At 41.0% G+C, this 23,243-nt stretch overlaps 2 protein-coding genes across 11 annotated transcripts; one reads left to right on the top strand and one right to left on the bottom strand.

The window, feature by feature from the left end:
- Nucleotides 1-500: 500 nt before the first annotated feature.
- On the bottom strand, nucleotides 501-10,512 carry PPIL3 (peptidylprolyl isomerase like 3). 4 transcript variants are annotated; one of them, XM_046659012.1, is made up of 7 exons: nucleotides 10,274-10,512; nucleotides 9,631-9,762; nucleotides 8,104-8,178; nucleotides 6,985-7,078; nucleotides 6,550-6,617; nucleotides 3,526-3,644; nucleotides 501-1,437 (listed from the first exon to the last, which is right to left on the bottom strand). In XM_046659012.1, the coding sequence occupies exons 2-7, from the start codon at nucleotides 9,631-9,633 to the stop codon at nucleotides 1,311-1,313; spliced, it is 486 nt and encodes a 161-aa protein (XP_046514968.1). In that variant the 5' UTR covers nucleotides 9,634-9,762; nucleotides 10,274-10,512; the 3' UTR covers nucleotides 501-1,310. The 4 variants fall into 4 exon arrangements, with proteins under 4 accessions (XP_046514968.1, XP_046514967.1, XP_046514966.1 ...); XM_046659011.1 differs by having other exon boundaries at nucleotides 9,631-9,701; nucleotides 10,263-10,512; XM_046659010.1 differs by having other exon boundaries at nucleotides 10,263-10,512.
- A 65-nt stretch (nucleotides 10,513-10,577) lies between these two features.
- On the top strand, nucleotides 10,578-22,932 carry NIF3L1 (NGG1 interacting factor 3 like 1). 7 transcript variants are annotated; one of them, XR_006888269.1, is made up of 8 exons: nucleotides 10,751-10,944; nucleotides 12,591-13,051; nucleotides 14,255-14,417; nucleotides 16,410-16,536; nucleotides 17,339-17,477; nucleotides 19,098-19,181; nucleotides 20,062-20,253; nucleotides 22,501-22,636. XR_006888269.1 is itself a non-coding variant. In XM_046659004.1 (8 exons), exons 3-8 carry the CDS (start codon nucleotides 12,616-12,618, stop codon nucleotides 22,683-22,685), a joined length of 1,134 nt encoding a protein of 377 aa, XP_046514960.1. In that variant the 5' UTR covers nucleotides 10,951-12,182; nucleotides 12,409-12,492; nucleotides 12,591-12,615; the 3' UTR covers nucleotides 22,686-22,932. The 7 variants fall into 7 exon arrangements, 6 of the variants coding, with proteins under 6 accessions (XP_046514963.1, XP_046514964.1, XP_046514958.1 ...); XM_046659004.1 differs by lacking the exons at nucleotides 10,751-10,944; nucleotides 20,062-20,253 and adding exons at nucleotides 10,951-12,182; nucleotides 12,409-12,492 and having other exon boundaries at nucleotides 22,501-22,932; XM_046659007.1 differs by lacking the exons at nucleotides 10,751-10,944; nucleotides 20,062-20,253 and adding an exon at nucleotides 10,578-10,706 and having other exon boundaries at nucleotides 22,501-22,932.
- The last annotated feature ends 311 nt before the right edge of the window (nucleotides 22,933-23,243 follow it).

Genomic DNA, 23,243 nt, shown 5'->3' on the forward strand with positions numbered 1-23,243 from the left:
CTGCAAGCTAACTCCCAAACTACAGTTAAGAATCAAAACATTAATTAGACCAGCCATCTGCAGAAATGAGACAAACCAAGAAATGTTTGTTATCAGTTTTAGGAATACCCTAAATCTAATCAAGGTGATCTAGGCAGTGAGAGGAACATGGTTCTTGATGAAATCAATGGTAGGGTCTGATAAATGGCCTGATTAGGTGAGAGCCCTATGGTAGAAATAATGCAGGAGAGCAGCTTCCGTTTACTCACTACAGATCCCTTACTACATCCAGAAGCTTTACACATGATTTCATTTAATCCTCACAATAGTGTCATGAGGGAATATTATTATTATTATTATTATTATTATTATTTTTGAGGAAGATTAGCCCTGAGCTAACTACTGCCAGTCCTCCTCTTTTTTGCTGAGGAAACCTGGCCCTAGCCAACATCCATGCCCATCTTCCTCTACTTTTATATGTGGGACGCCTACCACAGCATGGCGTGCCAAGTGGTGCCATGTCCACACCCGGGATCCGAACCAGCGAACCCCGGGCTGCCGAGAAGTGGAACATGCGAACTTAACCACTGTGCCACCAGGCGGGCCCCGGGAATATTATTTATAGATGAGAAAAATAAAGCTTGGAGATGTTAACTTGTCTAAAGTTACTAGTAGGGGGCAGAACTATAATTCAAACACAGACCAGGACCCTACAACTTCTGCTCTTAACCAACTCCTTGCATTTTTCAAATGGATCATCTTTAGAACTCTGTCCTGCAATATTTTAAAAGATATGCTTTACAAAAATGTTCCATGGAAAGTTGAGTGTTTACTGTACTCCAGGACTTCTCTCAGCCTTTACTGTAAATCTAAAGACCAGAGAAAATAACAAATGGAGTAGCTGGCCTTTCTAGATCATTTCTTTATCTTTTCCTTCCTCTTTCCACCTGCAGAAAGTAAATAATTAATGGAAAATAATACTTCCAGGATGTGGACTAGATATGGTAGGAGTATGTAATTAAGGTGTTCAAAAATGCCTGGATTTGAGGTTCAGCATTTAAAAATGAATGTTTACATGTAATAAAAATTAAACAGGAGGGTTTTTTTTTTTAACTTAAGGAAATACATTGGATAATAGTTATAGTAAAACATATGCTCTAAGAATGGGAGTAAAAGTTGTTTGGCTCCCCTTGGTATGACCCACTCATAGAAGATCTTTGTTGTAAACAAGCAGAAAGATGATGCAATCTGTGACATAATTAAAACTGGGTAAACCACAATGGGTGTGTTGCTTGAATAGTTTGCCAAATATTTGTCCAGGTCTATTATAGCTATTGAGCAAATGGGTTGGCGTGAATAGTTATGTCCTTAATGTGTACATCATTAAGAGGTCGATATGTCTTCTCATTTACTGGTAACTTCTCCAGTTCATCTAGAGTCTCCAGACCATCTATTACCCTGAAAGAGAAATGACAGAATGTATGAAAATTTCCTCAGATTGAAACATAATATCCAAATGTCTATATCAATTATAGTCTCCTTAAGAGAAAAGGACCATGTTTCATAGTTCTTTGAATTGCCTGAGTGTACAATAAACTACCGATTTGATTTTCTGCCATAGATATGGGCCAAAATTCAGAAACAAAAATTCATTTTTATGCCTTTAGACAACCGTAGCAATAGATAGGAATATTCCACCTAAGTATCTAAAGGTTGTGTTCTGCCCCATTCACACAGCATAGCTACAAATGGGGCCAATACAACCAGTAGTAAGATTTTCTTTGCTATAGGAAATACCCAGAGAAAGTGTGTAAGGATGACACTATTATCAGTACTGCCCTACACGGAACGTCTTGAAGAGGGTGGCCACTTTGTGCTTTATTGTTTAAATATGGTGTTTTGACTTTTTGCTTCTGGATGACATCGAAAAGCGATAATAATAAAAATAGGAGAAGAGAGGATAGACAGTTGAGCCTACTTCCAGCAAGCCCACTTCATGTTTCCACCAAGGGAAACCACATTGAGAGCTATTCTTTAAATATGTTCTGGAAAGTTAGTCTAAAGCATTTGCTAAGAAAAGGTGGCTTTTTAGATTATACCTCTTAGTGCAACTCAAATCAATTCCCAAGACTTATCGTATGCACTTAAAAAAAAAAGATAACAGATTTACATTTTATTTAGCATTTCCACTAAAATGGCACTACAGTCAAAACCTTTTGATTTTACTCCTAAATGTAGGACAGTTAAGGTCTTTAAATTCTAAGTTTTAAAGACTTTCTCACCATCTGGGTCAGTAAGAGCAAGAAACAGAGGATACAGGAAACAGATCTCAGGCAAAAAAGGGCATGTAGAACTGAGGCAAGTCAGTCTAGCCAGGCATCTGGGACACAGGCCCCTGTGAGAACCAGTGGAAAGCTATGTACCATCTTCCTAGAAAAATGTGTGTGCATATACAAAAAACACACAATTTCAGGGAGTTAATGACCTAAGGTTAAATCCTTGTTCTAAACGCTACAGTTTTGTTACAGATCCTATAAAATAAGTCCTAGTAATTACTGATTGATAATTCTGAATGGTGGGTTAAGGAAGAAAATAAAAGGAAGAGAACCAGGATTATTCACATAAAGGCTGTACTATTTCATTAATGTCATTGATGATTATTCTATAAATTAGACATAAGTATATCGAATGAAAAAAATTGTGGCATCTTCTGTTTTTAATTAACCTAACTTGGCATCCAAACTGTTAAATAAAACTCAAGAACTGTGCCTTGGTTTACTGAGCATAGTAAATATTTGTTGACAAACTGACCTCCTCTTGGTTTATAAAAGCAATTCCCAGGTATAGTGCTTGTAATGGATATTCTGGCAGAGACTGCTAAACGCTCCCTAGGATCCAGTCTCCCCGTTTCTCACAGAAACCTGATTTTATGGAGAGGGCCAGTACATCCAGCTGGAAAACATCTCCTGCCCTCCCTTGGAGGTAAGAGGAAGCCACACTGCTAACTTCTGGGTCTTCCAGGAAAGCTCTTTAGAAAGTGGCTGACTCAGCTGGCAAGGACCTTCTGCCTTTCCTCCTCCTTTCTGCCTGGAACACAGATGTTCCAACTGGAGCTGTGCCGCCCATATTATTACCATGAGGTGAGCCTGAGGATGGAAGCTAAAGATGATCAAGAAGAAAGACAAAGGCACCTGGAACATTGGTGACATAATGGAACCACCATCCCAGTCCATCTTGTTTAAGCCACTGTTTTTCAGATGTTACTGCAAGATGCTATTCTTAATGAAAACAGATATGTTACTATTAACTTGCATAACAATCCTGAAAAAACAGTACATGCCCTTCTTTTACAAAATAAGGAAAGTGAGGCTCAGAGAGGCTGTAAGTTTCCCAAGGTCACAGTGCTGGTGAGTGGTGGACTTAAATTCCAGATATTTTTAGCTCTCATACTGCTCTTTCAATATTAGTTATGCTACTGTCACAGCCACTCATATACATCCTTTGCATTGAAATTCCAAGGAAGAAAACCATAACCAGAATACTCACTTCCCAAATACCGTGTATTTCATGTCCAAATGTGGCTGCTTGCCATAGGTGATGAAGAACTGAGATCCATTGGTGTTTGGGCCATTATTAGCCATGGATACAACACCTCTAACATTGTGCTGAAAAAGACAGACCAAAGTATTAATTTAACTTTTTATATAAATATTCCGAATATAGGACTGACACAAGACATGCGCTCTTTACCTTCCCACTATTTGAGGAAGCAAGGAAACATTTCATCAGCTTCTCTCTATTAGGGCTAACCCAAATGTTCAGTTTCTGTATTATCTGTATCTCTGTATATAAATTGTTTATACATCAAATCATATTCCCCAATTAATTTCATTTTCATTTTGCGAGAAGTACAGCCACCAACACTTTTAGCAATACCAATGTGTAATGGAAATAATCCTTACATTTATATTAAGGAACATTGTGCTGGCATGAAACGATCAGGCAGATAACAAAACCAAAATCCGCATAATCTCATCACACATACACTGGACTCTGGCTAGTTTCTTTATCTGTAAAACAAGCGAGGTTGGACTAGTTCAGGGGTTTATTTGTAATCCAAATGCTCACAAGTGTCAGCAGATAATAAATTGACACTTGGGGAGAATGTAAACATCACGGAGTGGTGGAGTCTGGCAAAAGGAATAGTGTATCTCTTGCCTCCTGACCTTTACAAATTTTTTTAACCAGTGGCCACAGAGAATGCATGCGTAGGTCTTCCACCCACGAGTGGTCAGTTTATAAGCCCATGACTGGATGATCTAAGGCAGGTCTTGTCTAGCTCTAATGTTCATGATTCTATTTGTTACGTAAGGGACTGTGTACAGGAATTAAAAGGACTTTACTGATAAGCTTGAAGACATGACACAACCATAGTATAGGGAGGTGCCCAGATATAAAATACACTACAAGTAACTCCAATGATTACTATCTTAGCTATTCATCAGGGGACACCACCAATGAGACAATCCATAGAGATGCAGTCACATCAAGATATTAATGCTTTATTGTGTGCCTAAAAGGTGACCTCCATCAAATAGAGTATTTCATACATACATAAGAATATATGTACTACTTATGATTAATAAAATAAGCACCCATTAACCAATTTCCAAACTTTAAGACTGAAAATTTACGAATTGTTGAATAAGCCTGTGTGCTCCTCTCAGCTATTACTTCAGCCTCTCCAAGAGGTAACCACTGTTCTAATATCTTTATACATGCTTAAACAATATATTGTTTCCTTTTGCTTGTTTCTGAGGTCTATAAAATAGTATCATACTATCTATAGTCTTCTGAGAAATGCTTTCTACACTTAACATTATGTTTCTTAGATTCACACATGTATATGTAGCTGTGGTTCTGATTGTTTACTGCTGTATAATATTCTACTACTGAATATACTACAATTTGTCCACTCTATGATCAGTGGACATTTGGGTTGATTTAGATTTTTGCTATTACAAGTAGTACTCTAGGAACACTCTTGTACATGTCTCCTGGTACACATGTACAAGAGTTTCTCTAGGCTAAGCATTTGGGAATGTAACATTGGGTCAGAGTACATGAATATTCAACATACATTCTCAACTCTGGTATGTAAAATAATGGCTCCTGGCTGTGTAGGAATCACCAGGGAACCTTAGAATATAATGAAGGTTCTAATCAGTCCTACTGACTTTTTCTCTAGATTTAGTGGGGTAAGGCTCTAATCTTTTGTATTTTTAAAACTTCCACAGATGAGTCTCTAACAGCCAAGATTGAAAACCACTGGTATAGGATGACAGATTAGTGTTATGGAGGCAGTCATTAATTAATGCCTAAGAAATTATTTCTTTTCTAATTCAGGAAAAGGAGTTTTTAAAAACAATTTATCACCTCCCAAACTCCAACTCCAATATAACAAAAGTAATATCGCTTTATGATAGAAAAGCAAAAAGAACATAAATTACTCCTAGTCCCACCATCCAGAGATAAACACTGTAATTAATTTTTTTCAGAACTTTTGCTGGGTATATTTTATTATTTATTTATTTATTTGCTGAGGAAGATTTGCCCTGAGCTAACATCTGCTGCCAATCTTCCTGTTTTTGTATGTGAGCTGCCACCACAACACAGCCACTGACAGACGAGTGGTGTAGGTCTGCACCTGGGAACTGAATCTGGACCACCAAAACGGAGCACACTGAACTGAACCTCTAGGCCACCAGGGCTGGCCCTGCTGGGTATATTTTAACGTAACTGAAATACAATATACTAAATTACATATTCTGATTGAGGAGAATTTCTCTCTTTTTTTCTAATTATAAAGTTATCATTCTATGCAGATACAAAATTTAAAAGACCATATGATAAATTAACTGATGTCATCTCTGGGAAGTGGAACTGATTTTCTTTTTAAACTGGCATGCATTAGTTTTTCAATTTTAGACAAAAAGAAGATTGTTTAGAAAGTTTGAAAAATACAGAAAAAATATGAAAAGGAAATAAAAATCCCTAATTTTACCATGCTGAAGATTTATTTATACACACATCTCTTTCACCTAGTTGAGATGTACCACAGGCATTAGGTAAAGTTAATAGAGGAATATTCAAACATCTAACAGAAGATGATAAAAGTTGGAAACTGATAATGGATAATACTGCAACCAGAAGGTCTGACAGTCTTTCCTCCCCACTCTCAGAAAAGGCCAATGATTCATATAAAACATGAATTTTATGTGAGACATTAAGCTCCTCTGATGCATTACTGATTAAACATTTCAGGTTGGACCCAAAGATTAGCTCACGTAATATGAAGATCCATGTAATGGTGAGATTCCATTATATATTTTAGGCTAGAACTGATAATTTGTATTTTCTCCCTGACATCATTTATCAAGTGTGCAAAAACTACAAAAAAGTATATTTGTTTACTGATGACATTAACTTGTGTTACTACAATACATATATCAAAGTTTCCAAGCGTAAATAAGGCATGAGAAAATCGATTTTGAAGCACTAGGGTTATACCTTAAGATATTCACTGTATTCATCCTCAAATTTCTTGCCCCAGATACTGTTACCTCCTCTTCCAGTCCCTATATTACAAGACAAACAAAAGAAGTCTCTAATTAAAGTTGAAAAGTGTTCATTTTCTAAAACTTAAGGGCTAGTTTATAGTATAACTCTTTATATACAAATAAAATTTGATATGGCCTCTCTTCCTTCCCAAAATTTTACTCTACAGGCCAAAAAAATAAAATATCTCTACAGAAACTAAAACCCTCCTTATCAATAGCTGTCATATTTTCGGGCTAGGTGCCAGTAGCTTCTGCTTAAAAGTTTCTTGCTGTGGTAAGGTAGCCCAGTTATAAAAACTCTGCATGCTTTTATTTTTCTATTCTTTGTCTACCTTCTTTTTCACACTATATACCCAATTCCCTAGATATGAATGGAATAACTTACCTGTTGGATCTCCTGTTTGAACCATGAAACCCTTGATATTTCTATGAAATATACAGCCATTGTAGTAGTTACTGGCACAAAGAGCCAAGAAATTCTGAAGAGAGTAAAAATAATCATTGAGAAATGATATAACAGAAATGCATTTAAGATAAAGAACCAATTGACTTTACTGAAAACACTATAATAGCATATTTAAACTATGTCTTTTAGACATTACTTTGGATGATGTCACTCCCCTCCTAAAACACTTGAATGGCTTCCTTCTGTTCTTGGAATAAAACACAAAATCCTCAGCGATCCTAACAAGCCCTGCATGACCTGATCCAGCTCTGCATCTCCTGGGATAACCCCTTCCCTGTTGCTAACCATGCTAACCCCACCAGCCTTCTGAAAATTCACCCAAATAGGCAGGCTTCCCCACCTGGAGGCCGTTGCACCTGCCATCTCTCTATCTGGAATGTTCTTTTTGTATCTTTTTCCACGGAGATGCCTGCATTACCTTTCACACTAAGTTTAAGTATCACTTTCTTGGCTAGGCCTGCCCTCACCTGCTTTTAAATAATTCCTTTCCCATTATTCTTGATCTCAACACTTTATTTCCTTCAAGGCATTATCACCCTCTAGAATTACTTTTTTTCTATAATGAATTTTCGCCCCTACCTATTTTCTCAGCCAAAATATTAGCTACATGAAGGCAATGCTCACAATGTCCAAACTTCACGATGTCTCTTGTTCATCACTATATTCCCAGATGCTGGCCTATAACCTACAATTGTTGAGGGAATGACTGTAGCTGATTTAAACAAGTGAAATAATGGATGGAATAGTTCTCTTATGTAATACCTAATGATTATTTAGGTTTCCTGAGGAAAATGAGCCAAAAGAAAGATACCAGTCACTCTATGGTTAGAGGAAAATTATCTACCCTTTCTTTGATCCACCTTTGACATCAGGAAAGGTAAGTGGAAATTAGGCCAGAAATTAAGATGGCTGGTTTTTCCTGACGATGGTTTTATAGAAAAGTTTTTTTTGATGTTGTTTTTTTAGGTTAGATGATTCAATTTCAAATGGTCATCCTGTTATATTAACTCACTTTTTTATGTACATAATGGTACTCACTTCACATGTTTTAGGTGTCCTTTCACAGAAGACTTCTATTTTAATATCACCTACATCTGTATGCAGTGTCACAGACTAGAAAGAGAAGATGAGAGAACAAATGAAATTTCCTCAGGTGACTTTATGCACTGTATTATTTCCCTAACTAGATATTAAAGATGACAAACTGAATAAAAACAGACAGGAAGAAACACCATTTCAGAGATGACCCACCCACATAGCAGGTCTGAGAGATAAGTTGTACTTCTTCAAAATTTATATCAGCAGTAGAAAAAAACGCCAGAAGACAAATATAAATATTAAGGTACAATGGTATTTCTGCTAAAAATTTGGGAGCAAACATTGTGATGGAAATAATTATTTTAAGTTTGAATTTTTCATCAATAAAAATAAAAATTATGTTAGTATTATTGATTAAATGGCAATTCACCAACATCATTTTTATTGAAAAATAAGAAAATGATTTTTCAAAACATAGTTTCCACCATTTCCCTTATGTACCTTTTTTTTTTTTTTGGCTGAGGAAGATTTGCTACCCTCCACTTTGGTGGCCAGGGTTCAGTTCCTGGGCCTGGACCTGCACCCCACATTTATCAGTGGCCATGCTGTGACCGTGACTCACATACAAAATAGAGGAAGACTGGCAACACATGTTTGCCACCAAAGTGGAGGGTGCCAAACTTAACTACTAGGCCACTGGGGCTGGCCCTCTTTATGTAATTTAATTGTGTGAGACACGGTTAAGAAACAGTTCCTTTCTTGACTAAAGACAAGAGACATAAAAAGCATCAGTGCTTCTAGATCCTAAATGTACAGCAGTAACGAGTACTCTTTCTTGCCTGCTTTTTTTTTTGAATCTATTGTTTTGGTAGCTTAACTACTCCTTTTGTTTCCCCATTTCACAGGGGGGAAAAGCCATTCTGAGGCTTCCTTTGTCATTTCTTTTCTTCTTACAGTAATATCTAACAGAGAGTATGGCCAGGCAGAGGACAGGAGTGTGTGTGTGTTGCGGGTGGGAGTAGGGCATTATTCTCGTTGCTTTTCTTCTACTGTAAGCTCTAGTTGCCCACCTTAGATCCAGACCAAAAGGATTCAATTAAAATGATCATGCCTGGCTATACTCTTCCTCTTCCAACTCGCCCTTTCCATCTCTATCTTGTAATGTCTTTTTCCATAAAAGGTAAATTCTGTGTTTTAGGTGAAAACAAAGAATTTAAAAGTAATTTTGCCACAACTAGAAGGACCCACAACTAAAATATACAACTATGTACTGGGGGGATTTGGGGAGAAAAAGCAGGGGGTAAAAAAAGAAGATTGGCAATACTTGTTAGCTCAGGTGTCAATCTTTAAAACAAAAAGTAATTTTGCTTATTTGTGTTGTTTAGAATCATTTTACACTGGATGCTTCTACAGCTTATCATTTTTCTGTCTTGCCATTGAAATTTCCATGCAGTTTTATTTCTTTTGACTAAATTTCTAAAAATTACTTATAATGAAAGACATTCATAAGAATTCTATAAAACTTACCATTTTTTTTTGATGGTTTCAGGAAGTACTCTTAATTTCTCAGTCTTATCAAGAGAAGTTCAAAAATGAGTCTATTCCCAAAAGAAGAAGAATTTTCATTTTCCTCTCTTAACTCACATGTGCACAACTTCACTACATGTTAAAAAGAAAAAGTCTCAAAGAGAACCCCCCAAAGTAATAAAAATACGGTTATGGAAGTGATGAGGAGATGCTACCAGACTCACGCCCCTCAATCTCGTACTGCTCCTGCTTCCTCTTCTTCAGGTCCTCCTTGGATCCCCACAAGTCAGGTACATGCCCGCCCTGGTCTGGGCGCTGGGCGTTCCCTTTGCCGGGAACCTTGACACGCAGACAGGTCTACCGCTGCTTTCCTCACCTCCAAGTCTGCTCAGGAGTCAGGTCTCATTGACCTGATAACTCTATTCAAAATTGCCTTCAACCTAGTACCTGCCCTATTTCCCTTTACCCTAGCACTTGCCACTAATATACTATATCCTTGACTAATTTATTAAGTCTCTTGTTTCAACAATACCCTCCCCGCCCAGAATGCTCACTCAAAGCAGCCGAAGAACTAAAACACGCAGCGCTCAGCAAGTATTTGAATAAGTGAATGGAAGAATGAGTGACGTTACCTCGTACTTACTTAGCCACTTCGATCAGCACAATTGTTAAAACAGAAAAGATGCAATCGCAGGTGCGCCCACGGGTCTGTAGGTTTGAAATTAGTTTCTTCGGGCCACCGGAAGTCGAGTACGGCACCCATTAGAGAGAACGCCCCTCACCTGCTCGCCTCCTTCTACCTCCCCCCGTCTCCTTCTCTCAAACTAAAAGGACTAGAAGTAGAGAGAAGTGTCATTTATCCCCACCTGGAACACTTTTGACCGTGAAAGGGAATTCTTTTAATAATTACACTAGGACAACAAGAGTAACCCGGAACTATTCTGGGCAACCTCTACAAGTGCCTCGGGGGTTCAGATGTGAAATGGGAAGGACCACTTCCGCCAGGTCCATTGCCACAACGCCAGGAGGTTCCGCGCAGCACCGGAAGTGGCGCCCAAGGAGCGCGCCTGGGACTGGTGAGTGTTAGGCGATCTGAGTTCCCGCGTGGGAAGGTGAGGCCTTCGCGGCCGGCGTGGTCCGTGCAGGTTGCGGCTGTCATGGGGGTGCTGCAGCGACAGGAGGCAGGAGAGGAGACAGGGGAGGAAAACTGGCCTCCGCGCGAGAGCGTAGGGCACGGTGGGGCAGGGGTCCTGAGTCGGGCTTTTCATTGTCCTGGAAGAGGCCTGAAGTGGGACTGCAGTGAAAGTGGATGAGGTAAGAGGATGCAGTTCGCAGGCTGTAAAGTGGGCCCCGCTAACGTTACTTAACAGTAACCATCAGTGCCGTCTCCAGGCCAGGCATCGTTCGCAGCCGTAGGGACGCTCCCCCGACGGTGCTGTGGGCTGGCCTCTCCATTCTGGAGCGGCGGAAACCGCGGAGCTTAAGTGATTGGCTGCGCAGCTGGGGCCCTGGGCGGCAGTCTGGTTTGGGAGTCGGTGCTCTTACCCGCCAGGCTCTGCCGCCTCCTGTTGTTAATTCTGGCTTCAAGCTACGCGGCATCCCGGGTTCCTAATCTCTGAAATGGTGGGTGTTCTGTTGTCGCCAAGTGCCCTTTCAGATAGGACACTAGATAACTCAGAACTGGCGTGGTACCCACTGGAGCTTCATTTTCGTGCTTGCCAGATTTAGAAGACTCTGGAGAGTAGAGTAGTATCAGGGCGTGGAATCTGGAGAGTAGACGTGTTATAAGGACCCTTAGAAGACCTTCCAGGCCCCGGGCTCCAGTGGTTTTTGGAGGCACCGCATCACAAATCATGTGTTGAATAAGTACTCACACCTCGTATTAAGTATTTTTGCTGTAGAACTGTTGAAAAAAATCTGCTTTTGAAATCATTGGGTTATGAATATTTCATTAAATTTACAATTGGCTATGCTTTCTTGCTAGTTATCATGCATACTGTGAAATGCTTTTCTTCAAAAACAGAAATGCTCATGGATAGTAAACGTGAGAATGGCATTGACAGTGTTATTTTTTGTGTTGGGTATGGCTGTCTCAGGGGTTACAGACTGTGTGGGCAGAGTGCCCCCCACCGGACCGCCCCCTCTCCCACCTCCTGAGCCTGGCCTTTGTGTAGCAGGTGTTGGTTCCGGGGGCAGCAGCTCCTGCCTTTTCCTGCCCTGCTGCCCATCCGTAGCATGACTCATCAGTACATCCCATGACTCTGGCTGCTGGTAAAGCACTTAACTTTTTAAAAATATTTTATTTTTTTTGTAAAACACTTTAATGCCAGTATATGCCACCCCAGCTCCAAAGTCTGCTGTGGTGGGCGGAGGGGACTGTGTCAGTCTGTTTAGTAAGCGAGTAGTGCTATCCTCTGTTGGTGATACTGAGATGTATGAAAGAGAGTTCCTGTTCTCTGGCAGCCGTGGCATAGACACACAGGAGTGTAACGTTCTGAGAGCACCAGGGCAGAGACCGGGGAGGCCTGGAGTGGGAGACACTGGAAAGGAAGGTTTGTCAAGAAAAGCTTTATTTAGGAGGTTGAAGGGGACTTGGAAAAAGGGTAATATTTAGAGAAATGGAGACGGGAGGAGGGTGGTTGAAGCAAGGGTGGGGCTGGGGAGGCGGGGATGAACTTGTGTGTTATGTACCAGGCTTGTGCTCGGTGACTTACGTATATTAATCCATTTGCTCCTCTGATGGCCTGTGAGGTAGGTTATGCTATCTCCATTCTGTAGATGAGAAAACAAGCTCAGAGAGATTAAATTACTTACCTAAGATACCATTTGCTGGTAAGTGGCAGAGCCAGTATTTGAGCCCAGGTATGTATGACTATAGCTCTTTTGCCCATTTGCTTTGCTACCTCAAAGGTCCAGGCCTGAGGTGTGCATGTGTACCATTTTCTGTGTTTTGACTCCAGATACTCAGTTTTACCTCATTTCTGTATGTTGTCATCTCGTGTACACCTGCTCCCCACAACGGTTCAGCTGGTCCGTTCCCTGATCAGCACTTCTTCCCGTTCCTTCATGGATTTGAAGGCTCTCCTTTCCTCCTTGAATGACTTTGCATCCCTCTCATTTGCTGAGAGTTGGGACAATGTTGGATTACTGGTGGAACCAAGCCCACCACACACTGTAAACACACTCTTCCTGACCAATGACTTGACCGAGGAAGTGATGGAGGAGGCGCTGCAAAAGAAGGCGGATCTCATTCTCTCTTACCATCCACCTATTTTCCGACCCATGAAGCGCATAACCTGGAAAACCTGGAAGGAGCGCCTGGTGATCCAGGCTCTGGAGAATAGAGTTGGTATTTACTCTCCTCACACAGCCTATGATGCTGCACCCCAGGGAGTCAACAGCTGGTTGGCAAAAGGGCTTGGTGAGAAGACTCTTCTTTCATGTTTAATATTTTCCCTACAGATGCTTTGAAATTTTAGAATGTCTTTCCAATAGAGCTTGAACTGCTGTGGGGGAGGGGACCATTATTCTATTTTTATTTATTTAAAAATAACATTGGGGGGCCAGCCTCTTGGTGTAGTGCTTAAGTTTGGTGCGCTCTGCTTCCACAGCCTGGGTTCATGGGTTTGCATCCCAGGCGCAGACCTCCCCCACTTGTCAGCCATGCTGTAGCAGGTGTCCCACATACAAAGTGGAGGAAGATTGGCACAGATATTAGCTCAGGGCTAATCTTCCTCAAGCAAAAGGAAACAAAAAAAAGATGGACAGCAGATGATAGCTCAGGTTGAATCTTTCTCAACAACAAGAAAAATGTTGGGGCTGGCCCAGTGGCGTAATGGTTAAGTTCACACGCTCTCTTTCGTGGCCCGGGGTTCGTGGGTTCAGATCCTGGGCGCAGACCTACACACCGCTCATCAAGGCATGCTGTGGCAGCATCCCACATACAAAATAGAGGAAGATTGGCACAGATGTTAGCTCAGGGACAGTCTTCCTTACCAAAAAAAAAAAATCATGTTGCTGAAATCTGGCAGTTAAATTGCATTTTAAAAATGACATTTTTATCCATAATGAATGAGGAGAACATAGGAAATCCTCATTGCTGGACTGAGCTTTGTGGTTCCTCTCTCATGTGGCACAGTGCCTAGCACCCAGGCACTCCAGAAATGCTTGTTAAATTGAATCGAAAGCCCAGGCCTCTCCAGAATATGCTTCACATGTCAGTCAAATAGACATCAGAGTTTTATTGAAAGCTTACTTACACCCAGCACAATGAGGGAATTCATTGTATGTGGTTGTTTTTTTTACTTTGAGGAAGATTAGCCCTGAACTAACATCCACCACCAATCCTCCTCTTTTTGCTGAGGAAGATTGGGCCTGAGCTAACATCTGTGCCCATCTTCCTCTACTTTATAATTCTGAAAATAATTTTGATTTTGTATATCCATAATAAATCCCTACATTATGGGAACTGTTGGATGTATATGTGTGTATATTATATAAGCATCCGAGAATTAATTTTTAAAAAAATACTGATTTAAGTTTTGCCCATAATAGTTTGTCTTTTTAATTTAAAAAAAAAAGCAACTACCACAAAATCTCCATTTCCCCACAATTTTTTTTCCAGGAGCTTGCACCTCCAGGCCCATACATCCTTCCAAAGCTGCCAGCTGCCTCACGGAGGGAACGCACAGAGTAGAATTCAGCGTTAGCCACACCCAAGACCTGGGCAAAGTCATTTCTGCAGTGAAAGGAATTGCAGGTGTTTCTGTCACTTCTTTTTCTGTTAGGTACAGTATATCTTTCTCTTTTTTGTGTGTATTTATTGTAAGGATCTTACAAATTCTGTAAGCTTGGTCTTCAGGTTTGAAACAAATTGTTTTCCCGGGGCGAGTTTGCAAAGCAGCACGCCTCTCATTTGCATGTGGGTCCTCAAGAAGGAGAACTATGGGATCTTTTCAAAACAGTAAAAATGATAAGTAACATTTATTGACTATTTTCCGTGTGGGAGGGATGATGCCACACGTTTTACATGCAGTGTTGCTAATCCTCTGGCAGTGTTGACAGGGCGTTGTTTTACTTTAGGGCATATAGATAAACCCTAGTGATACACAGAGAACATCGGTTTACACTGATCAGTTCCCAGCAAGGCGGTGAGTCCCAAGCACTTTAAAGGAAAAATACATGAAAGTGCCTCTTAGGAGGTCATTTATTTATTTAGGGCAGAGGTACCAAAATGTTGCCTCATTGGAGATTTTCTTTTAGGCTAATTTGTCCTAATACCTGTTGAAGCATCATAAACGACAAGTTATACAAAGCTGGGATTTAATAATTATTTTAAAAACAAGGATAAATATAATGACTTTTTAATAAAATGGAAATCTATGTCAGCCTACGCCAAAGAGTGGCTCTTTGATGAGTGATTTTAAAGTAAGGATTATAGAGACCGTAAAGTCATTGCAAATGTCCTTTAATAGTATTGGGGAATTTCAAGAATCTCAAGAAAAATTATTTATAGCACTTGGCGTAGATTCCAGTCATGGATGTCTTTTACCATACTGAAATACTTTGTACAAACTGAAATTAAAAGAAAATCACACAAATAAAGCATGAAAAATTCAAACAGTACAAAAGTCCTCCTTGTCCCCTCTCCTCAGTCCCAGTGTCCTCAAGTCAAGTCATCGTTTCCTTTGTTTTCAGAGAAGTGGATATCTTTCCAAACATACAGGCACACGAAGAAATGTATAGTTTTGTTTTATTACTTGTTTTCTTAATTAAATGGTGTGCTGTATTTGCCTTTTTTTACCTAGAGTGTCTCAGAGGTCTTACAGAGTTGTAGGTGTATCAGACCTCTTCCTTCTCACCTGCTCCGTAGTGGTAGGGATGTACTGCAGTTCCTTCGAGCGTTCCTCTTCCTCACTGAGGGACTTTTTTGTTTCAACTCATGCACAGTTAGTTTGGTTCCAGTTTTTCCAGATAATGTGTGGGATTTACCATTAGATTGGGGTCCAGGTGTTGTTTTTTCTTTTCAGAGCCACGCAGATGATCCCAATGTTGACACCTACACTTCCAGATTATCTTTTAAGGTGTCTTTTAGTTCTAGAATTCTATGATTATAAATAGAGTTTATAGTTAAATACAAAACTTTCTTGCTGCCAGTCTTTGGAGAGGCTCCAGGGCATTGCTTCTCAAAGGGTGATTTGAGGACTCTCTGCATCATTGTTAATGGGGTGCTTATGAAAAATGCAGAGTTTTGGCTTCATCCTGGATCTATGTAATTAGAATGGGCTTTGTCTGAGAATCTGTTTGGGAGATTCTTGTATTCAATGATGTTTGAAAATTAACTTCTCTGGGTTTTAAGAAAATTCGCTTTGCCCCAGCCCCCTTCATAGATCTTCACTTTCACTGGATCTGTAGAAGGGTCCAGCAGCTGTCATTTTAAGAAGCTAGTAGGAGATTTCTTTTGCACAACTGGATTAAGAACAGTTCCAAAACAGCAGTTTCAAAGAGAAATCCCTGGACCAGCTAAGTTCTCAGACCCTGCTGAGACCTGCTGATCAGAAACCCTAGGGGTGGGGCCCAGCAATCTGTTTCAGTAAGTCCATGAGGTGATTTTGAGGCATACTAAAGTCTGAGAAACATTATTTTAGAAAATAGATTGGTTTAGGTTAAATCCTAAATTCCATATAAATCTAATCTATGATAGGAGGTTGTAAACTGTGGATTATTAAAATACATTTTGTTTATATTTATCCTAAACCAACAAGTGACTTTGCTTCTAGGACTGAGGATGAAGACCAGACACGGATCAGTCTGAATTGTACTCAGCAGGCTTTGATGGAGGTTGTGGCTTTTCTGTCCCAGAACACACAGCTTTATCAGAAGACTGAAATTGTGTCACTGGAGAAGGTAATCAAAATGTCGTATATTGTGCATTTTTGTTTGGCAAATTCATTTGTAAATTCTTAGATCAGCAGTCTATTAACTGTTACCTAAAGAAGCACAAGGCGGTGATGAGGCCATAATATGCCTTGGGAAGTATATGGAGAAAGGGAGCTATTCCAGGAAGAAAGAAATGCACTTGTCCTAGTCCCTTTAGACTGCTGTACCACAGTCTGGGTAGCTCATCAACAACAGAAATGTAGTTTTCACGGTTTTGGAGCCTGGGAATTCCAAGATCATGGCACTGCCAAATTTGGGGTGGTGTTTGGTGAGAGCCCGCTTCCTGGGTGGGCACACAGACGGTGCCCCTGCCTGTGTTCTCACTGGAAGGACGAGGGCTCTCTGGAGCCTTTTATAGAGCGCCCATCCTGTTCACGTGGGCTCCTCCCTGTGACTTAAGCTCCACCTCCTGATCCCGTCACCTTTAGGGGTTAAGATTTCAACATATGAATTTGGGGGACACAAACATTCAAACTTACCAGTACTTCAGGGTTAGAGACTCGGTTATAGGGTTACAGGGTCTGTCTCTTATTTTATATACTCTCTGCTTGGACCATTTGATTCACTTCTTTTAGCTTGATAGCCATTCTGTTGATGGTCCCTTTATCTTTACTTTCTGGCGCTGGCTCAGAATGCTTTTTTTTTTTTCCTTCCTAATACCCCATATTAGTGGGTATTAATATAAACAGTGGAAAAAAAAAAAAGCACATTATTTCAGAAATAATTTTCTAATTTCAGAGGTAGTTTTCTAACTTCTGTTTCTCTTCAGCCTCTGCTTCTGCATACTGGAATGGGACGGTTATGCACACTGGAAGAATCTGTCTCCTTGGCCACCATGGTTGAGCGAATCAAAAGGCACCTAAAACTGTCTCATGTCCGCCTTGCTCTTGGTGTGGGGAGAACCTTAGGTAAATGTGTCTCCTTTATTTGTCCGGTCTACCTACGGATAATGTTGGGCAAAAGTTGAAACTCTTGGTTGTGTTACTGTAAGTGATGGGAATCACGTTAGCAGCTTCCATCAGTCCGGGTGGGCTAGCTTATGCCATGCTCTAACCTCACTGGCTTAAACGAGGTTTACTTCTCAGTCACTGTCCACATTCATCTTGAGTCAGCAGGGGAAGGCTGCCCATTGTAGACTCGTTGCTGTTGCAGAGGCAGAGTTTTGGAGGGTCTTCAGCCATCAGTTAGACATTCTAGCCTAGAAATGACGTCTATTACTTCTGTTCAACTTATTGTCCAGAATTAGTCACATTGCCCAACACGACCCAGGGAGGGCACGATGTGCAGTCCTACCATGTGCCAGGAAGAAAGCTGGAAATTATCATGGCTCCGATTACAATGTGGTCTTGCATTTTACAATACTGGTGATATTTTACATGAGGTGCTACTAAGTGAAGCGATGCACTGCAGTTTATGAGTCTTGTAGCTTTTCCCCCATACTTTCAGGACAAAAGGGATGACGGGAACATTCGTTGGACCCCTGCGGTGAGCCCAGCGCTATATTGAGTGTCCTGAGTACATGAGTTCTCACTGCAAAGGTGGGAGTGGAACGCAGTTGTTATGAGTGTGGATTCTAAATGCCTTGGGTTCAAATCTTTCAGTCCCATTTGCTGCATGACTTTGACAAGTTATTTAACCCCTCTGCGTCCTGGTAGCCTCATGTGTAAAAACTGCGGGAATAATAAAACCTGACTCATCAAGGTGGTGGTATAATCCACATGACGGGGCCCAGTGACTAGCACACCTCACGTGCAGTAAATGCGAGCTATTGTTAGCTCTGTGGTTGGAGTTATTATTACCATTGTACAGGTAAGAAATTGAGGTTCAGAGAGATAAGTAACTTTCCCAAAGTCCACAGTTGGATCAAACAACTCATGGGAGTTAGCATCCAAAGAAAATGGATGGCAGAGATGAGATGTGGCTTCTGATCCGACTTCAGAGCCCCCCTTTTGAAATGCCGGTAATGGAGTGACCACTAATGGAGTATCCATTCAAGAAACTAGTTGCCAAGTACTTGTTGGATTTTGGCTTGAAAGTTTCTATTTCACTCTGCAGAAGATGCGCTGTTAGGATAAATACAGTATTAAAAGTGTGTGTCAGATCCATTTGCAGCCCTCCTCTGACTAGCCCTTTTAGTTCCACAGCTTCCTTACCTGAGAACACAGGTGGTAGCTGCCTGCCTCTCCCTGTTGCCTGGAGCCCTGGTGCGGTCGCTTCCCTGGCAGCGTCGAGGGAGGCGCAGAGCTGCGCTGTCTGCACTCTCTGGTGTGCCTTACGTGGGCTTGTGCAGCCACGTACGCCCGAAGGAGTCATAGCCCTGCCTTGAGTTAGCTGTGCAGTACCAAGGGATAATCTGTCTATATGAGGACATGTTTTGTTATTTTTTAAAATTTGGTAAGCAGAATTCATACACTGGTTCTGAAACCTGGAGTGAAATCTGCATTACATTTAGGCTTCTTGGTACAAATTACAATGTTAAAATGAAGGGGAATTAGAAAGAGTTGGTCTCCTGTTTCCTTGTCTTGAAGAGTCCCAGGTCAAAGTCGTGGCCCTGTGCGCTGGTTCTGGGAGCAGAGTCCTGCAGGGGGCGGAGGCCGACCTTTACCTCACAGGTAGGACAGCCTTGCGATCTCTTTTCCACCCAAATGTGTTTTGAACTGAACTAAACAGGAACTACACCAAAATTGGGGACAAACCATATTCTTTGTGGAGGAAAAAAAATCATTTAACAATTTGTTATTAGCTTATCTGAAAAACTGATGTTCAGCATTTATTTAACCTGCCTTCTTCCTAAACATGACTCCTCAGATTTCATATGTCACTTATGGAACACTCTCTACCTGGTCACCTTAGCTAAAAGATGGTTCCTTTTACTCAGCCCTAAACTTCATCAGTTCCTATCAGTTCTAGCTCTAAAATCTTTCTAGAACCTTCTCCCTTATGCCCATCCAGCATCATCTTCTACTTGAAGTACTTTATCAGCCTCTCAATCTTCCACACACTCTCCCCAAACTACCTTTCACAAGTACAGATTGATGGTGTATAATATTATTCTGGCTAAAAGCCTTCAGTGAGTCCCTTATCTGTCCTGGAGGAGCCCAGACTTCACCCTGTCTTGCAGCCTCTGTGGATGCTGACCCTCTGGCTAGAATGCCTTTTCCTGGCCCCTTTGTGCTTCTCCTGATGAGCTCAAACATCTCTCCACCAAGAAGCGTTTGCTGACACTGGCCGGCCTGCCCCGATGGACGTGCCTTCCTCCAACCCTGTCACTGCGTCCTTACCCTCCTGTAGGCCTTTCCACTGGACAGTAACTGGCTTCCAGGCTGGGCACAGTAACTGTGTCCCCAAGGACAGTACCTGATAGGTACATGGCCCATCATTCCTACATAGGAGCTGGAGACCCTGTGTACACTTGCTACCAGCTGCACTTCCACTCCTGCTCCTCCCCAGGTTTGGGAGAGAGGGACTTGAAGATTGCTTTCCCACTTCTAGGACCAGGTGCAGGGGTCTTAACCCTCTGGCCGTTTCCTTGGCTACTTCTGTGCCTCTCCTGCCCCCACACCTGTGCCTCGTTGTCTAGCGCACACTCTTAGAAAGGCTGCTGCACTTGAAACATTGTCACATCCTGAAGGATTGGTGCAGCATCTGAGCAAGCCGGAGTCCTTGCTCTGACCAACCGAAAATGTACGTGAGTGTTACCTCTTTCTTTTCTATCCTTCTGAAGATGTAGGATTTTTATAAGCCCTCAAACTTGTACCAGATTGAAATAAACTTTCAATGTGTAGGCAATTTGAGGGAATATCTTACAGCGTGGTGCGTGACTATTTTAAACCTAATTAGCATTTTACTTTGAAGGAATTTCAGGCCTATAGAAAAGTTGCAAGAACAGTACAGTGAACTCCTGGATGCCCTTCACCCAGATTACTGATGGTTCTATTTTGCCACATTTGTACATTCTCTCTCTCTCTGTTCATATTATATATGTGTGTATATAAATATCAATATTTATGTATTAACTCCCAAAACCATTTTGTAATAACTTGCAGACATGATGACCTTTTACCCCAAAATACATCAGCATATATCTCCTAAGAACAAGGCCATTCTCTTATATGACCATGGGAACAGTGATCAAATTCAGGAATTTAATATTGTTAAAACACTTATTTAGTACATAGTCTGTATTCAACTTTTGCCAATTGGTCAAAGTTTGTAGTATTTCTTTTTCTGATCGATATCCAATCTGTGATCACACACTGCACCTGGAGTTGTTCCTCAGCTTTGTGTTCAGAGCATTGACATTTTTGAAGAGTATAGGCCATTTGCTTTGTAGTATATCTCTCAGTTTGGAGTGTCAGATTGTTTCCTCATAAATAATGAGTTTTTTTTAACTTTTTTTAATTATAAAGCAATATGTGCATAATTAAATTCACACAATTCCAAAATGTTAAAATGTCCTTCCAATCTGGTTACTTGGGGAAACAGGAAATATCTTTCGTTTTTTGTTTCTTTTTTTTTGCTGAGGAAGATTAGCCCTGAGCTAACATCTGTGCCAGTCTTCCTCCACTTTATATGTGGGATGCTGCCACAGCGTGGCTGACAAGTGGTGCAAGTCTGCGCCTGGGATCTGAACATGCAAACCTGGGCTGCCAAAGTGGAGAGTGCCAAACTTAACCACTACGCCATGAGGCTAGCCCCGAAAATACCTTTTTATCTGGCTAACTTTAGATGTCTCTGATCAGTGAGGCATCATTTTGAATATAACTTCAGGGATGGGAAGCAACAGCCGAAAGACCAAGTACAGGCCTCTGCTGACGTTTGCCCTCATTCCTTGGAGCTTGGCATGGTATTAGGTCGTTAAAGGTCATGTCTCGAAAGATCAGCAGACAGGGAGCTTGCTCCTTGCAGATATAAATTCTCTCTCATTTGCCTTTTCTTTCCCACAGCCGCCATCGTGAGCGAGCCTTCTTTCCTTTGCCTTCGGCTCTTACTGCGGGGTCTTCCTGGGTTTCCCCACTGTCATGCCTTTCCCCGCCAGTGCGTGGCGCTCTCCTAAGGCGTGGCTTCCAGCCAGGCCACCTTAGTGTCTCCTTTACTTTCCCTTACTGTTACAGATGGCAATGAAGTGGCACATATTGTGGGGAGGGGGACCTGAAAATTTTGGGGGGGAAAAACCCTTTTGTTCCTAGAAACATTTTTTCCCTTAGTTTTTATGCCTTATGTCTCTAAATATATCTCAAAATTATGCTTCGTTATGAATAAGCCAAATTGTGCACAATATATTTTTGCTCTTAAATTAGAAGTCATCAGATTTTAAAAATTGAAAACATTTGAGTTTTCCCAAAATCTTTTCCCAAAAGATGAGATCCTCTTCTACCAGTAACTTCAGAATGTCTAGGAATTTTGCCTAAGTCAAAGGAAAATACCTTGTTTTTAATTTAGAAAGAACTTTAAGTTCATTTCACCCTTAGGAATCAGACGAGGGTCGGTGCTGAAAGTTTTGGTGTTCACAAAGCATGAAGGAGTCTTCTGGACGCATACCGAGGATTTTCTTGACACATTTGTTATTTAATACTTAAGTAAGAAGGAAACTTGCTGAAAGCCCCATTTTACTTAGCAGTGGTCATTTTGTTACGGAAACATTTTGAATGGGTGTTTTTTACAGGTCTGTTTGCAGTGTTAGATACTGTTGGATGTGGGAGTTTGGATAGTGGGGTCTCCCAAAGAGAAGGATTTTCAGTAGGATGGCCTCTGTCCTTTTTAAATTGGAGGACATGTTAGATGTCTACTAAGTCTAGAATGACTGGATTTATAGGAGAAGTTCTGCTGTATTCTGTTTGCTTCATACAGAATGCAAACTTGGCATTTCTCCTGTTACAGTTCAGCATTCCACAGACTCTAACATGTATTTGCTCTTTCCTGTGTTGGCAGGTGAGATGTCCCATCACGATATTCTGGATGCTGCTTCCCAGGGAATAAACGTCATCCTCTGTGAACACAGCAACACTGAACGAGGCTTTCTTTCTGATCTTCGAGATATGCTGGGTGCTCACTTGGAGAAGAAGATTAATATTATCCTGTCAGAGACAGACAGGGACCCTCTTCATGTGGTATAATGCATACAGGAACAACAGGATGACACAGTCCGCAAATTGATTGGCACCCAGCTCGAATGCATAATATGAATCAGTGGAGTTGGTTTGGTATCCTTCGGAAGAATGTCTTAGAATGTACATTATCAGGGCCGGCCCCATGGCCGAGTGGTCAAGTTTGCACGTTCTGCTTCGGCGGCCCAGGGTTTCGCTGGTTCGAGTCCTGGGCGCGGACATGGCACTGCTCATCAAGCCATGCTGAGGCAGCATCCCACACGCCACATCTAGAATGATCCACAACTGAAAATAGACAACTATGTACCAGGGGGGCTTTGGGAGAAAAAGGAAAAATAAAATCTTAAAAAAAAAAAAAGAATGTACATTATCATTTCTGGTCTGTTAACCTGCTTCACCAAATGTTCTGTAGCTCATAAGGTGAAAACTGCACCATAACTACCATTAAAGAACAAGTGTTCATTATAAAGGACAAACTCAAGAATAATATTGATGTATAAAGTATATATTCATTATAAACTCGAGGAAAGATCGACTAAAATCTTTTTACTTAACATGCTTATAATC

Source organism: Equus quagga, chromosome 4, assembly GCF_021613505.1.
Source record: "Equus quagga isolate Etosha38 chromosome 4, UCLA_HA_Equagga_1.0, whole genome shotgun sequence".
Lineage (NCBI taxonomy): Eukaryota > Metazoa > Chordata > Mammalia > Perissodactyla > Equidae > Equus > Equus quagga.